The sequence below is a fragment of the Aethalodelphis obliquidens genome, unplaced genomic scaffold (genome assembly GCF_003676395.1).
Source record: "Aethalodelphis obliquidens isolate GAN/ISIS:26980383/991018 unplaced genomic scaffold, ASM367639v1 scaffold74, whole genome shotgun sequence".
NCBI lineage: Eukaryota > Metazoa > Chordata > Mammalia > Artiodactyla > Delphinidae > Aethalodelphis > Aethalodelphis obliquidens.
Window position 1 is genome coordinate 8,182,912 of NW_020838018.1, and position 14,523 is coordinate 8,197,434.

Consider the following 14,523-nt stretch of genomic DNA (forward strand, 5'->3'; position numbering starts at 1 on the left):
GCTGTGAAGCACACCCTTATATAAATCCACTTATGGTCCCATGTTTTAGTTTCTCTATGGTTTATGAACAAGAGTGGGATTGCTAGGGAAAAGGGTACCTACCTTCATATAACACTTGAACTGATTATTGTAGATCAGTCTTCAGAACAGCTGTACCAGTTTATACTCCTACCAGTAGCACCTAAGAGTTCATATTTCCTCCTGTCCCTCTTCCAGAATTTGGTTTTATCTCATTTTCTAATATTTACCAAAATGATAAAGTAGTATCTTATTGTCATTTCAATTAATATTTCTTTAATTACTAATGACACTGAGCATCTTCTCATATATTAGCCATTCCACCCATACAATCACTGTTAAGAGTTTCTTGTATGACATTTCAGAGATAGGTTAAGCATATACAAACATATTTGCATATCTGTTTTAAAAAATAAATGTACTTATTAAGGTACATTGCCCTTTAAGTGCTGCTTTATCTGGGTCCCACAGATTTTGACATGTATTGTTTTTATTATCATTCAGCATTTTTTAAAGAATTATCTTTAAACTCTAAGACAATGAAGCAGTATGTTTTTTGTTTCCAGTCATGTGGGATTTTTTTAGAGTTAGTATTTTGTTACTGATTCTAATTAGCATAATTTAATTAGAGAACATAATCTGAATAATATTCATTCTTTGGAATTTATTGAGACTCCCTTTGGAATTTATTGTGGTACCCAGTAGATTTTTGTGACTATCCCATATATACTTGAAAATAATGCATTCTGTACTTGTTCACTTGTTCTCTATAAGTTTGATTATTTTTGTTTGCTTGAACTATGATTTTTTGGGTCTGCGTCAAAATCTCCAGCTACAGTTATTGATTTATCTGTTTCTCACAATAGTTCTGTCAATTTTTGCTTATGTTTTGAAGCTGTATATGAATGAGATATGTATATTTTATGATTAGACTATACGATTGATTTTCATTATTCACGGATTCTGTATTTGTATATATGCCTCCCTACTAAAATTTATTTGTAATCCCCAAATCAATACACATAGTGATTTTGAGGTCCTAGGCCCTCTCAGCAGAAGGATCTAGGAGATATATATATGTATGCATATATATATATATATATATATATATATACACACACACATATGTATATATATGTACACACACACTATATATATATATATATATATGTAGCTTGGTTATATATAGCGTGTGTATATATATATATATATATAATATATTATATACATATATAACTTGGGTTAGTTCTCCCCCATCCCATCCCTTTCTTTGTTACTTTGTTATCCATTTATAATACAGTTAGGCTCATTTGTTACTGTTCATATTATATTGGGGGTTTCTATCACATGCTGGTTGATTTAAATACTTATTTTGAGTAATTTTAATACCCAAATAATTTTAATTACTGTGGTTCTAGAGGTCAAACCTATCTGAAGAGGTATGCTTTGAGAAGTGTCACTCCGGCCTCATCCCTCCTAACCTGTTCCCAGTCCCCACTTCTTTCCACCCATTTCCTCTATGCCTGCTCTAGGTAACCAGTCTCTTTAGTTTATGATTTATCTTTCCCTTATTTCTTATGCACAAATGAGCAGCTAATATATGTTTTTCTTATACCCCTTCTTTATTACATAAACAGTAGCATACTGTAGATACTCTTTCATTTTGCTTTTTTCTTAACAGTGTATCCTAGAAATTGCCCCAAATAAGTTTATAGAGAGATCTTTCTCATGTTTTTTTTCATAGCTTCATAGTACTTCATTGTGTGGATGTATCATAATTTGCTCAGCCTCTCTCCTTTGTATGGTCATTTAGGTTGTTTCAAATACTTTGCTATTACAAACAACACTGCAGCCTGTGTGTATGTATTTTCTTATTGTTGGAAGTGTATCTTCAGGGTAGGCTCCTAGATGTGGTCAAAAGTTAAATGTATATGTGGTTTTGTCAGTTCTTGCCGAATTGTTTTATACCATGCAAATTATTTTTATGTAGTCAGATTTACCCATCTTTTCTTTTCTTGCCTTTGAACTTTTAGTCATTAGTTTTAAAGTTTTTCCGTACACTAAAGCTAAAGAAAACTCACCTCATGTTTTCTTCTAGAACTTGTATGGTTGCATTTTGATATTTAGATCCCTTATCCATTTGTTATTCATTATGTGAGATATGGTTCTAATTTTTTTTTTGAAATAGCACCAGTTGTCCCAGAGACATTTCTTAAGAAGCTCATCATTTCTCCAGTGATTTAGGGTGCCACCTTTCTTATATCTCAAATTTTTATATGTACGTGCATTAATTTCTGACCCATTTTATTCCACTGGTATATTTATCTACATATAGTGCCAGGACCACTATTTTAATTTAGGAAGTTTATAGTATGTTTTAACCATCTTTTTCAGTGTTTTTCTGGCTGTTTCCTGGCTGCTCTTACATGTTTATTTTGCCATATAAATTTTATTATCAACTTGTCTAACTCCATAAAATAGCTTATGGTATTTTTATTGGAAATGTAATGGGTTTATAAACTAGGAAAAACTATAATCTTTTCTTTTTTCTTTTTTTTGGCTGCACTGTGCAGCATGTGGGATCTTAGTTCCCCGACCAGGGATAGAACCCTCGCCCCCTGCAGTGGGAGCGCAGAGGCTTAACCACTGGACCGCCAGGGAAGTCCCAAGAACTGTAATCTTTTAATGCTGAATCATCCTATCCAAAAACAGGGAATGTCTTTCCATTTGTTCATGTCTACTTTTGTGTCTTTCAGGAGTGTTTTTTTAACTTTTTCCTGGTATGAGTTTTATACATTTCTTGTTAAATTTATTCCTATGTAGTTAATCTTCTTTGCTGCTATTGTAAATGGAGTTTTGTCTAGCATTGTGTCCCACTTATTGTTTGTGTATATGAAGGCTATTTTGTATGTTAATTTTATATCCTTGCATGTTACTGAATTTTTTATTAGTTTAGTTAGTTGTATCATTGATTCTTCTGGAGTTTATCAGGTATGCTATTATATCATCTGCAAATACAGATAGTTTTTGTTTTTCTTTACTCATTGTTAAGCCTCTAACTGATTTGTCTAATTCAGTTGGCTAATACCTCTAGTACAGTGTTGAATAGTAGTGGTATTAGTGGATATCCTTGCCTTGTTCCTGATTTTAGTGGAAATGTCTCTACTGTTTCTCCACTAAATAAAATACAGGTTTTAGGACTAAGGTATGTGTGTGGGTGACTTTATTGTAGAGATCTAGATATTTGGATGGAACGTGGGAACAGAAATTAAGAGATTTCTATGAAGGCTACGCTCTTACGTTCTTTCAAATTCTAGGGCAGGGAGTTCCCTGGAGGTCTAGTGGTTGGGACTCTGTGCTTCCACTTCAGGGGGCACGGGTTCAATCCCTGGTCGGGGAACTAAGATCCCACATGCCATGTGACACAGCCAAAAAAAAAAAAAAAAACCCACAAAACCAAAAACAACAAAAAAGACAAATTCTAGGGCAACAACACAACACACTCAAAAGCTGGAATTCTTCATATTTCAACTTGGGAATATCAAAGAGATACGCCATTATAGCAAGTCATTTGAATTTGTATAAATTGTCTTTATGTGTTATTGTGTTCAAAAATAAAAGTTTTATCCTTGTGTTTGTCTTGTAGTGTGTGCTGTTTTTATGGAGTTTAAAGATTAATCATCCCAAAACATTGTTTCTGCTTCGAGGAAATCATGAATGCAGGCATCTTACAGAATATTTCACCTTCAAACAGGAATGTAAGTATAATCACTCCTCCAGAACTTTTTAAGTTATCCTTTAGCCAGTCCCAGCGAATTAAACACAAAGAAAAGAAACTAATGGACCTCAAATGCTTCCTGTTCTGTTTTTGTTTTTGTTTTGTTTTGTTTTCTGGTGAGAACCTAGATTCCACTTTTTAACACTTGTTTTGAAAATAACTTTTGAGTATCCCCCTGGGTCTATAAGTAATACATTTAGGATATTTGGAAAACGTTAAAAAGTCCAAAGATATAAATTGTCCACAATTACACCACTTAAAATTAATCACTATTATCTCACTATTTGGTATATAGTCTTCTATTCTTTTCTGTATACATAAAAACCTATCATTGGGCTTCCTTGGTGGCGCAGTGATTGAGAGTCCACCTGCCAATGCAGGGGACGTGGGTTCGTGCCCCGGTCCGGGAAGATCCCACATGCCGCGGAGGGGCTGGGCCCGTGAGCCATGGCCCCTGAGCCTGTGCGTCTGGAGCCTGTGCTCTGCAACGGGAGAGGCCACAGCAGTGAGAGGCCCGCGTACTGCAAAAAAAAAAAAACAAAAAAAAACAAACCTATCATGAAATAGTTCAGATATATCTATATCCATACAATCCTCCCTTGATTTCCGGGGAATTGGTTCCAGGACCCCCACAGATACCCACATCCGCAGATTCTCAAGTCTCTTATCTAAAATGGTATATAGTATTTCCATATAACCTTCGTGTATTCTCCTGTATTCTTTAAGTCATCTCTAGATTATTCATAATACCTAATACAAATGCCATGTAAATAGTTGTAAATACAATGTAAATGTTATGTAAATAGTTGCTGGCCCACTGCAAATTTAAGTTTTGCATGTTGGGACTTTCTGGAATTTTTTTTCCCCCAAATATTTTTTTTTTTTTTTTTTTTTGCGGTACGCGGGCCTCTCACTGTTGTGGCCTCTCCCGTTGCGGAGCCCAGGCTCCGGACGCGCAGGCTCAGCGGCCATGGCTCACGGGCCCAGCCGCTCCGTGGCATGTGGTATCTTCCCGGACCGGGGCACGAACCCGTGTCCCCTGCATCGGCAGGCGGACTCTCAACCACTGCGCCACCAGGGAAGCCCCCCCCAAATATTTTAGTTCCGCAGTTGGTTGAATCCGTGGATGCAGAACCTGTGGCTATGGAGAGCCAACTGTATATATTTTTGCAATAAAGTTGGGCTCATAGTATATGTACTGTTTAATAAACTGCTCTTTTCATGTTATGTAATAGCATTTTTCCATTTTATTAAATATTTTTTAACATGACTTTAAAATATAATATTAATGTTTTTAAAGTATTCCATCTCATGAATGTACTATCGTGTGTGGCCAATTTAGTAGCAACTGTAGGGCATTTAGGTTGATTCCAACTATAAATAATACTGTAATAGTAAAAAAAAATTTATTATTAAAGGTAGAATTTTTTTGAAACTCAAAACATTACAAGCTGATTTAAAAAACAAAAACAGGGAATTCCCTGGTGGTCCAGTGGTCAGGATGCCGTGCTTCCACTTCCACTTCCACGAGGCCCAACTAAGATCCTGCAAAGCCTCAAGCCGTGAGGCGAAGCAAAAACAAAAACAAAAACCTCACAGATTTCTTTGACCAGAATCTAGGTACTCACAATTGGCTCTAAGTAACATGCAGCATGATGGTGACTATATTGGGCTTGTTTGGGAGAACTTGCCTCTGGACATTTGCACGTATCATCTCTTGTTTCCCCAGGTGTCTATCTGCTTAGAAGACCTACATCCTTACTTCATTGGTGTCATAGCCTCAGAGATTTTCTTCCCTGGTTGCTTTTTCTAAATTAAAATCTCATCACTTTATTCTCATACCCTACTTTTTTTTTCCCATAGCATCTATCAATACCTGAAATTTTTATATATCCTATATATATATATAATTTATATATTTTTAATATATTTATTTATTTACTGTCTTTCTCTCCCACCAGAATTTAAGCTGCATGACAGCAGGGAGGTGTTTTGTTCTCTGTTGTTTTTCCAGAACACTATCTAATAAGTCATAGTAGATGCTTAACAAATATTGGTTGAATTAAATTGTTGAATGAATGATTCTTTGTGATTTATATCTTTAGAATAGACTCTCAGAAAAGAATTACTAGGTGTCAGGGCATGAACATTTTAAAGACTTTTGGTACATACTCTAGCACTCAGAAAAATTATATATCAGTTTATACTACATGGAATTTTTGTATTACTATACAAAATTCACTATTCCTTTGTTATAGTGAAAGGAAAATACTGAAATAAAAAACAGAATTATACCTTTTTTATTTCTAAAGTGTTAGTACATTCTTTATAAAACAAGAAAGGTAGAATAATCTCTTGTCTAGCTCTAAAGTCTACCTCTTTCCCCCCATAATCCTGAATATATAAAAATGCTTTGGGACTTCCCTGGCGGTCGACTGGTTAAGACTGCACTTCCACTGCGAGGGGCCAAGGGTTCCTCCCCTGGTCAGGGAAGTAAGATCCCACCTGCCATGTGGTGTGGCCAAAAAAAAAAAAAACCTTTAGTGTTCATATAATTGATATTTTGATCGTGGATTTTACTTTGTGTCCTATTCACATTTCTCTTCAGATTATCATCTTGGAGGAATATATTATATTTGAAGTTTTATTACCAAAAGAATATTCAAAGTTGAAAAAAACTTTGAAATTTGTTTTCAGAGACTCTGTTTATTCAGCTGCCACAAAATCCCTCTACTTACAACTTGAGAATGTTCCCAATGCTCATTTTAACTCTTGTTACCAGTAGCTTCCTACATTGAAGTTAGCAGTTGTGATGACAGCCTTCCTCCTAGTAACGCCTGAAATGAAAGGTCTTTCTTATTGAAAGAAATTTTAGAGTGTGAACACTTAAAAACCCTGTGAGAGAAAAGTCAGCTACAAATGGGCAAGATATAGATCATTCCAGACCTTGGAACTTATTGAAATAAACACTTTAAATCAGTAATTAACCAGGAAGTTTAAAACAAATTAGATCTACTGTTGGTGAGTGTTTAAATTGGTGTAAAGTACTTGAAGAGTAATTTTGGAATATCCGTAAAAATTTCTGACCCAGCAGTTTGGCTTCTAGGAGTTTATCATGCAGATTGTATCTTTTCTTTTTTTAATTTATTTATTTTTATTTTTATTTATTTTTGGCTGCGTTGGGTCTTTGTTGCTGCACGCGGGCTTTCTCTAGCTGCGGAGAGCGGGGGCTACTCTTCGTTGTGGTGCACGGTCTTCTCATTGCGGTGGCTTCTCTTGTTGCGCAGCACAGGCTCTAGGTGTGCAGGCTTCAGTTGTGGCGCACAGGCTTAGTTGCTCCATGGCATGTGGGATCTTCCTGGACCAGGGCTCGAATCCGTGTCCCCTGCATTGGCAGGCGGATTCTTAACCGCTGCACCACCAGGGAAGCCCTGTATCTTTATTTTTTAATACTGCATAACAAATTACCACAAATTCAGCTGCTTAAAACAGCACATTTGTTATCTCATAGTTACTGCAGGTCAGAAGTCCAGGCACAGTATGGCTAAATTTGCTGCTCTGGGTCTCAATGGGCCAAAATTAAGGTGTCACCAAGGGCTGTGTTCTCATTTGGAGCTTGGTGTCTTCCAAGCTCACTAGTTGTTGGTGGTCCTTATTGACTGTAGGATTAAGGCCCCTATTTTCCTGCTAGCTGTTGGCTAGAAACTGCCCTCAGTTTCTAGAGCCCAAATGCATCTCTCTGCCTTCCTCTTCTGTGATCAGCCAGCTGGAGAAAACCCTCTGCTTTTCAGAGGCTCACCTGATTAGGTCAGGCCCATCCAGGAAAATCTCCCTTTTGCCATAATGATACATACTCATGGGAGTCTCAGCGTATTTCCAAGTTCCACCCACTCAAAGGGGCACAGATTATACAAAGGTATAGGTCATTGCAGGTCATTTTAGAATTCTGCCTACCACACTATATACTCAAAAAGATAAGAAGATATGGATGTATAAGGATGTTCATTACAGTGTTAATTGTAATAGCAAAAAAAAAATAATAAGGGATAATATATCTAAAAAATGAAATGGTAGGCAGCTGTTGTAAGATCAAGGTGGATCTAGATGTACTGATATGGAGAGCTGTTCAGATATATTGTTAGGTGATGGAAGCCATTTGCAGAACATGTATAGTGTGATCTCCTTTGTAAATTAAAAATATATAAGGTGCAGAAGTAATTGGTAACAGTGATTACCTGTGGGAAGCTGGATCAGGAGGACTAGTACTTTTAATTTTTTATCTTCCCATAGGACTCCGTGAATTAGCTTTTCATCACCACTATGTAATACTATTATACCAATTTTTTAAACTGGTAACTTTCAAATTATCCATTTAGGGCCAAGCATTTAAAAGGCTTTTTAAAGCATCCCAGGTAATTCTGTAGCACACTGCTGGTTAAGAACACCTCTTCCAGAGGCTTGGAAAGTATCTACTGTTTGTCATTTGAGAACCACTTCATCAAGTACTTTAAAAATTGGAAATATTTTGCATTGTTTTTCTAAGCCAAATATTAAGGTGGTCCTCATTACACCTCTGTTTCTTTACTTGGGAAAATTAAACAGTGCCTATCAAGCAGTTAACAAAGGCCCTGGAATGCTCAATATTTGGCAATAGATAAGTAATGAAGAAAAAACTGTGTATGGATGCCTCTGAATTAAGATTCATGTTTTTTCGGTAACATTCTATCTAATTCTTCCTCTGTTTTTTCAGAGTTCTTTTTTTGATTAGTGTAATTGGTTCAGACTGTTTTCAGAAAATAGAACAATAGGTTTGGGAAACATTTTGAGTGTGTCATTTTGCACAGGATTTCTTATCTCAGGTTTTTCTTTGCTTTTCACAGCTGTAATTTAGTTAAACCACGTTTCTTTCTTTTTCTCTTATCTGCCAATATACTCCTGTTTCATTCTAATGCTGCATCCGAAATGTTAATAAATCTTGGAATAAGCACACAAATTCAAGTACAATTTCAGATTTTGTTCCTATATAAGGAAAGAGCATGTGTGCCACTTTGCATGAGTGTTTTTACTGATAAGCTGATCTTTCTTAAAGGGCCACTGTAACATTTAGAATCAGCACCTTATAATTACTGTTAAGTGATGCTTAGTTCCAAATTGTGCAGCTGCAATCTTGTTAATATTTCTAGGAGGGGCAGGTGGAGGCTTTTCTTTTCTTATATCAAGTTTTAAAGTGCTTTATATTGCAGAGATTTTTAAAATTTCTTTCAAATCCAGAGATAATTTGAGTAGCAAAGTATAACAGTTAATTTTTGACATATCATTTATCTTTGCAAAAACATCTCTTTATTGTTATGTACTTGGAAAGCAAGAAACCTAGTGGTTTTATGATTCCATCTCATAGGTCCATATTTCTAAAGTAAATTAATTTCTTATTTCCAAGGGCCCCTTTTTTGATGTGTAGTTAAACAGCTTACTGAAATTACAGGAGGTTCCAGAAACTCCTGTAATTTTGCTAATGAAAACAGTATTGTTATGACAGGTTGATTTTTTTTTTTTTTTGAAATAAACAAATGTTTGCCATTGTTCATTACTTATAGTAGCAAGAGATTGGTGTGGTTAGATTGTGGTATATCCATAAAGTGAAATATTATATAGATATTAAAAAAAACCAAAACTCTTCATATAACGATATGGCATGATCTCCAAAATATGTTACTAAGTCCAAAAAATGGGAATTCCCTGGCGGTGCAGTGGTTAGGACTCCGTGCTCTCACTGCCAGGTGCCTGGGTTCAATCCCTGATCCAGGAACTAAGACCCCTCGTGCTGCACAGCGCAGCCAAAAAAGAAAAGTACAAAAAGGGGCATCCCTGGTGGCGCAGTGGTTAAGAATCCACCTGCCAATGCAGGAGACACGGGTTCGAGCAGCGGAGCAACTAAGCCCGTGCGGCACAACTACTGAGCTTGTGCTCTTGAGCCCGAGAGCCACAACTACTGAGCCTGCAAGCCACAACTGCTGAAGCCCGCACGCCTAGAGCCCATGCTCTGCAACAGAAGCCACCACAATAAGAGGCCTGCACACCGCAACGAAGAGTAGGCCCCACTCGCTGCAACCAGAGAAAAGCCCACGTGCAGCAATGAAGACTCAACGCAGCCAAAAGTAAAATAAATAAAACAAAATAAATAAATTTATTAAAAAAAAGAAGTCCAAAGAGCAAGTGAAAACAGTGTACATATTCTACATTTATGTTAAAAAACAAAAGAATGTTGTGAAAATGGAATAAATATACATATCTGCATATGTATGTGTAGACTATCTTTATAAAGACACCCAGGAAGCTAATTGCCTGCAAAGAGGGGGAGGAGGCACTAATTCTGAACCTTTCTTTTTTTGAACCTATTACCTTTGTTTTAAAAAAACAGTGAAAGCAAATAAAAATTAAAACAAATATATAATCACTGTTTAGACCGGGTCATGGTTTCCTGCAAATAGTGCTGACTCTCAAAATTACGTTCAAAGAATATTGTTGAAAATTTTGTTTTGTTAATGTTATATTATTGATACTAGTTAGAACTTGTATCAGTGTGAACCTATGACTGAGGTGCATGTTTCCTTCATTGTGGGATATACCTTACAATTTATCATGAAAATAAAACACTTGAGTCAGCTAATTTAACCTTTGGTAATTATATATTTGGCTCTTTAGATTCTCCTACTAAATATTTAATTTAAAAATAATGATTGGGAGGAGTATTGCATCATGTTAAGAGCATGAACAGGTTCTAGTTCTGCCACTTACTAGTTGCAGCTTTGGACAAGTGAGCCCAGTTCCCTCAGCTTTTTATTTTTATTTTATTTTATTTTTTTGCGGTACTCGGGCCTCTCACTGTTGTGGCCTCTCCCGTTGCGGAGCACAGGCTCTGGACCCGCAGGCTCAGCGGCCATGGCTAACCGGCCCAGCCGCTCCGCGGCATGTGGGATCTTCCCGGACTGGGCCACGAACCCGCATCCCCTGCATCGGCAGGCAGACTCTCAACCACTGCGCCACCAGGGAAGCCCTTCCTCAGCTTTTTAATGAAGATTATGTACCTACTTCACAGGGTTTCAGTGAGGATAAAATAAGGTAATTTTATTGGTTAACACTTATATAGAACCAACTTTGTGTCATACGTTATTCAAAGCATTTTACATATGTGAATTCATTTAATCCTCACAGCAACCTTGTAATGTAGGTGGGTATTATTATTAGGCCTATATTATAGATGAGGAAGTAAAGGCACAGAGAGTCAAGTAATTCGTCCAAAGTACTATTGCTAGTAAGTGGCGGAGCTGAGGTTCGAATCCAGGCAGTCAGGTTCCAGACTCCATTCCACTGTGTTGAACACTTAACTCACTGATGGCACAGGTACATTGTGAGCCTTCAACAGATTTCAAAAATAAAGGTGATATAACAATAAATATTACTATACAAGGATTATATATCCATCCTAGAAAATACAGCTAAACTAAGTCATCTTCAATCTAACCCCTCAGAAAATAAAAATGTTGGTATTTATATACATATTCATAAACTTTAAGAAAATTTAAGTGGTAACATTCTGTAACCCATTTTGGTTGTGCGCTTTGTTTAATTTGATTTGTGACTTTCTGTTTTAATTTACAAAATGGGTTAGGACACTGTATTACTTTCTGTCTTTCTCCAGACTTGGTAGTCTTCTGGAAGTAGGCTAAGGAACTCTTTTGAGTCATTCTTTGGGTTGAAAGGCATCTTATTGATGTAAAATGGTATTTGGAGCATGAATTAATAACTAATTAAAATCCCTGCCTATATGCAACCTTAGGACTCTTACAAAGGAATTCCTTATTGATGTTGGTAATACAGAATGCTCTAAAAGTTTATAAAGGAACTCACAGCCTCCCTTAATGCCCTCAAATCCTGATCAGTATTGGCAGTAGACAATCTTCACCTTCTGGGATGAAGCACCTTAAGTGTGGTCCACTGGTTACACCTTCCCTTTAGGGATCTCTCTCCAGTCATTCCTGCTACCCATGTACTGCACTCTGGCCCAAATCTGGACACATCACCCTTCACATTATTCCCCAAAGCCTTGCCAAGACCAGGCTCTGATATTTGAACATGTCTTTTCTAAAAGCATGGAGATTACAAGAAGAAAATAAAGACAGAAATAATTACCAACTAGATAATCTGACTCACTTGCTATAGTGTTGTTCTCTGGGGCCTGTAGGCTTTGTCTCATCTTCACAGAATCTTGGAAGAGAAGGAGCTCACAGTTCTGTAGGGCTGCCTGCCTGTGTAACTTGTGGCCGTCTCCACCAGTATGCGCCTCCTAGCATATTGGCTTTTTGAACCCAAGGCCAAAGAAGAAAACGTTCCCTTTCTCTTTAAATTAAAGCCATCTGCCAACTACTATTTCATGACCTGTCCTTTTTAGATAACTGTGGAAGCCAACCCACTGTCTGCCCACTGGAGTGTTTTTTTGTTCTGTAGCCTCAAAATGACAACCACATCAAAATACAGTTCACTGAGATGAACATTTTTACATAAAATAAAATCAGGACATAATTTGGTTGAAGACCTTAAAAATCATGAGCAAAAATATTATTGACATTTTATTGATGACGCCTAAAACTTCAGTTTCTATTTATATATCTTCAATACCACCAGGAAGTCTTTTTAGACCCAATGCAGACTCACGAGAGACCATGGGGCATACATGGCGTCCATCCTAGAAGAGTACAGTTCAGGAAGGGCAGCATCAGGCATCCCTTTTCATGGAGTAGTCGTCATAGAAGTACATGCCGCAGTCTGGAGCTTTTCTGCCTTTTGCCTCCATTTCTCCCACCCTCTCCTAGTCACAGCTCAGGTGCAAGGAAACAGTATCCACATTGGGCAGATTAGGGAGCCACCCTGGCTTAGAAGCCTCATGCATCACGAATGCCAGTATCTCTTGTAAAAGTTTTATTGGCATAGCTTCCAGGATCCCACGAGGGACATACCTTACGAGTCACCGCACTCAGAGAAGCCCAAAGCTATAGCTTCCGCCAGGTAATTGGGTAATTTTTACCATAAGAAATGTTGCCTTAATAACACAGCTGATTACATTCACCTTATCAGGTTTCCAGGACAACAGAGCTAGAAAGTTAATCCAAGGTCACACTTGTAGAAAAAGAGGGAGATTTTGTTTGCCCTTTATCCACAACTTTTCAGAAATATCTGTACAAAGATGATTGTGTTTTCAAATTTGCCTGTAACAAATGGCTTTGGAGTAGCTTCATAATCAACTGGCATATATCCTTTTTCATGTATGATAAATTTTAACTCTCTTCCTTTGTTTTTCCTTTTTTGATAGGTCGAATCAAATATTCTGAACAGGTGTATGATGCGTGTATGGAAACATTTGACTGTCTTCCTCTTGCTGCCCTCTTAAACCAGCAGTTTCTGTGTGTACATGGAGGAATGTCACCTGAAATTACTTGTTTAGATGACATTCGGAAAGTAAGTAATCTTTCATTAGTCTCATGGAGTAAATATGCTTTTAATTTTGTTTTTTATTACAGTCAACTAATATGTCTTTATTGCTGAAAATTTTTAAATACAGATAATTAAAAGTAAGAAAATGGAAATCACCTGTGATCTTGTCATTGGGCAATAACTACTGTTAACATTTTCCTATATATCTTCCAGAAAATGTCTAATTTTTTTAAATAAATTTATTTTATTTATTTATTTATTTTTGGCTGCATTGGGTCTTCGTTGCTGCGCACGGGCTTTCTCCAGTTGCAGCGAGCGGGGGCCACTCCTCATTGCAGTGCGCAAGCTTCTCATTGCGGTGGCTTCTCTTGTTGTGGAGCACGGGCTCTAGGCATGCAGGCTTCAGTAGTTGTGGCATGCAGGCTCAGTAGTTGTGGCTCGCGAGCTCTAGAGTGCAGGCTCAGTAGTTATGGCTCACGGACTTAGTTGCTCCCCGGCATGTGGGATCTTTCTGGAGCAGGGTTCGAACCCATGTCCCCTGCATTGGCAGGCGGATTCTTAACGACTGCTCCACCAGGGAAGCCCAGAAAATGTCTAATTTTTAACGAAGTCTGTGCTTTTACCAACTAGAAACATATTTTGAGTATAACCCTGAAACTTTAAATTATGTAGCAATAGGAAGGAAAAAAGCCAGGGTTCTAATCCCTGTACTGCCATTAATTGTGTAACCTTTACCAAATCACTTAACCTCTTAGATTTTCTTCTCTGTAAAATGAGGACGTTGAAATGGATGGTCTGAGGACTCTCCCAGCTCTGAAATTCATTGACTTTGACATTTCAGATGATAGAGTTTAATTGCTACACTTGCCTTAGTTGGTAATTGTGATTCTTCAGGATTATGTATCTTCATGACTGAAAAAAGGTGATCAGTCTTTTTTCATTTATATTGTTCTACATCACCATCTTCTCTTCTGTACCTTGTATTCTCTTACCTCTCTTATATAGGTACTGAAACTAAAAAATTTTCTGTTTGTAAAATTTCTCTGAATTAAAGTTACTGTCCTCAAGGTAAGAGGGTGTATGCCTGTATGCACAGCCTTTTCTGCTGCCGTGTTGTTATTAAATAAACAACATTTCTCTTTTACATAGTAAATCTTGAATTTTACAATTCTGAATCAATTGTATTAATATAAAGCTCCCTTTTCACTTAGTAGAGGTTCTCTTCTTGGCATTCAGTT

General features: G+C 37.1%; 1 protein-coding gene across 5 annotated transcripts in view; it reads left to right on the top strand.

Moving 5' to 3' along the window:
- The window catches only part of PPP3CC (protein phosphatase 3 catalytic subunit gamma), a 92,196-nt gene that overhangs the window by 50,110 nt on the left and 27,563 nt on the right, over positions 1-14,523 (top strand). For all 5 annotated transcript variants that reach the window (XM_027092098.1, XM_027092094.1, XM_027092095.1 and 2 more), the window contains exons 4-5: positions 3,665-3,776; positions 13,164-13,309. In XM_027092098.1, the coding sequence (XP_026947899.1) occupies positions 3,665-3,776; positions 13,164-13,309 (258 nt within the window). The remainder of the gene's footprint in view (positions 1-3,664; positions 3,777-13,163; positions 13,310-14,523) is intronic.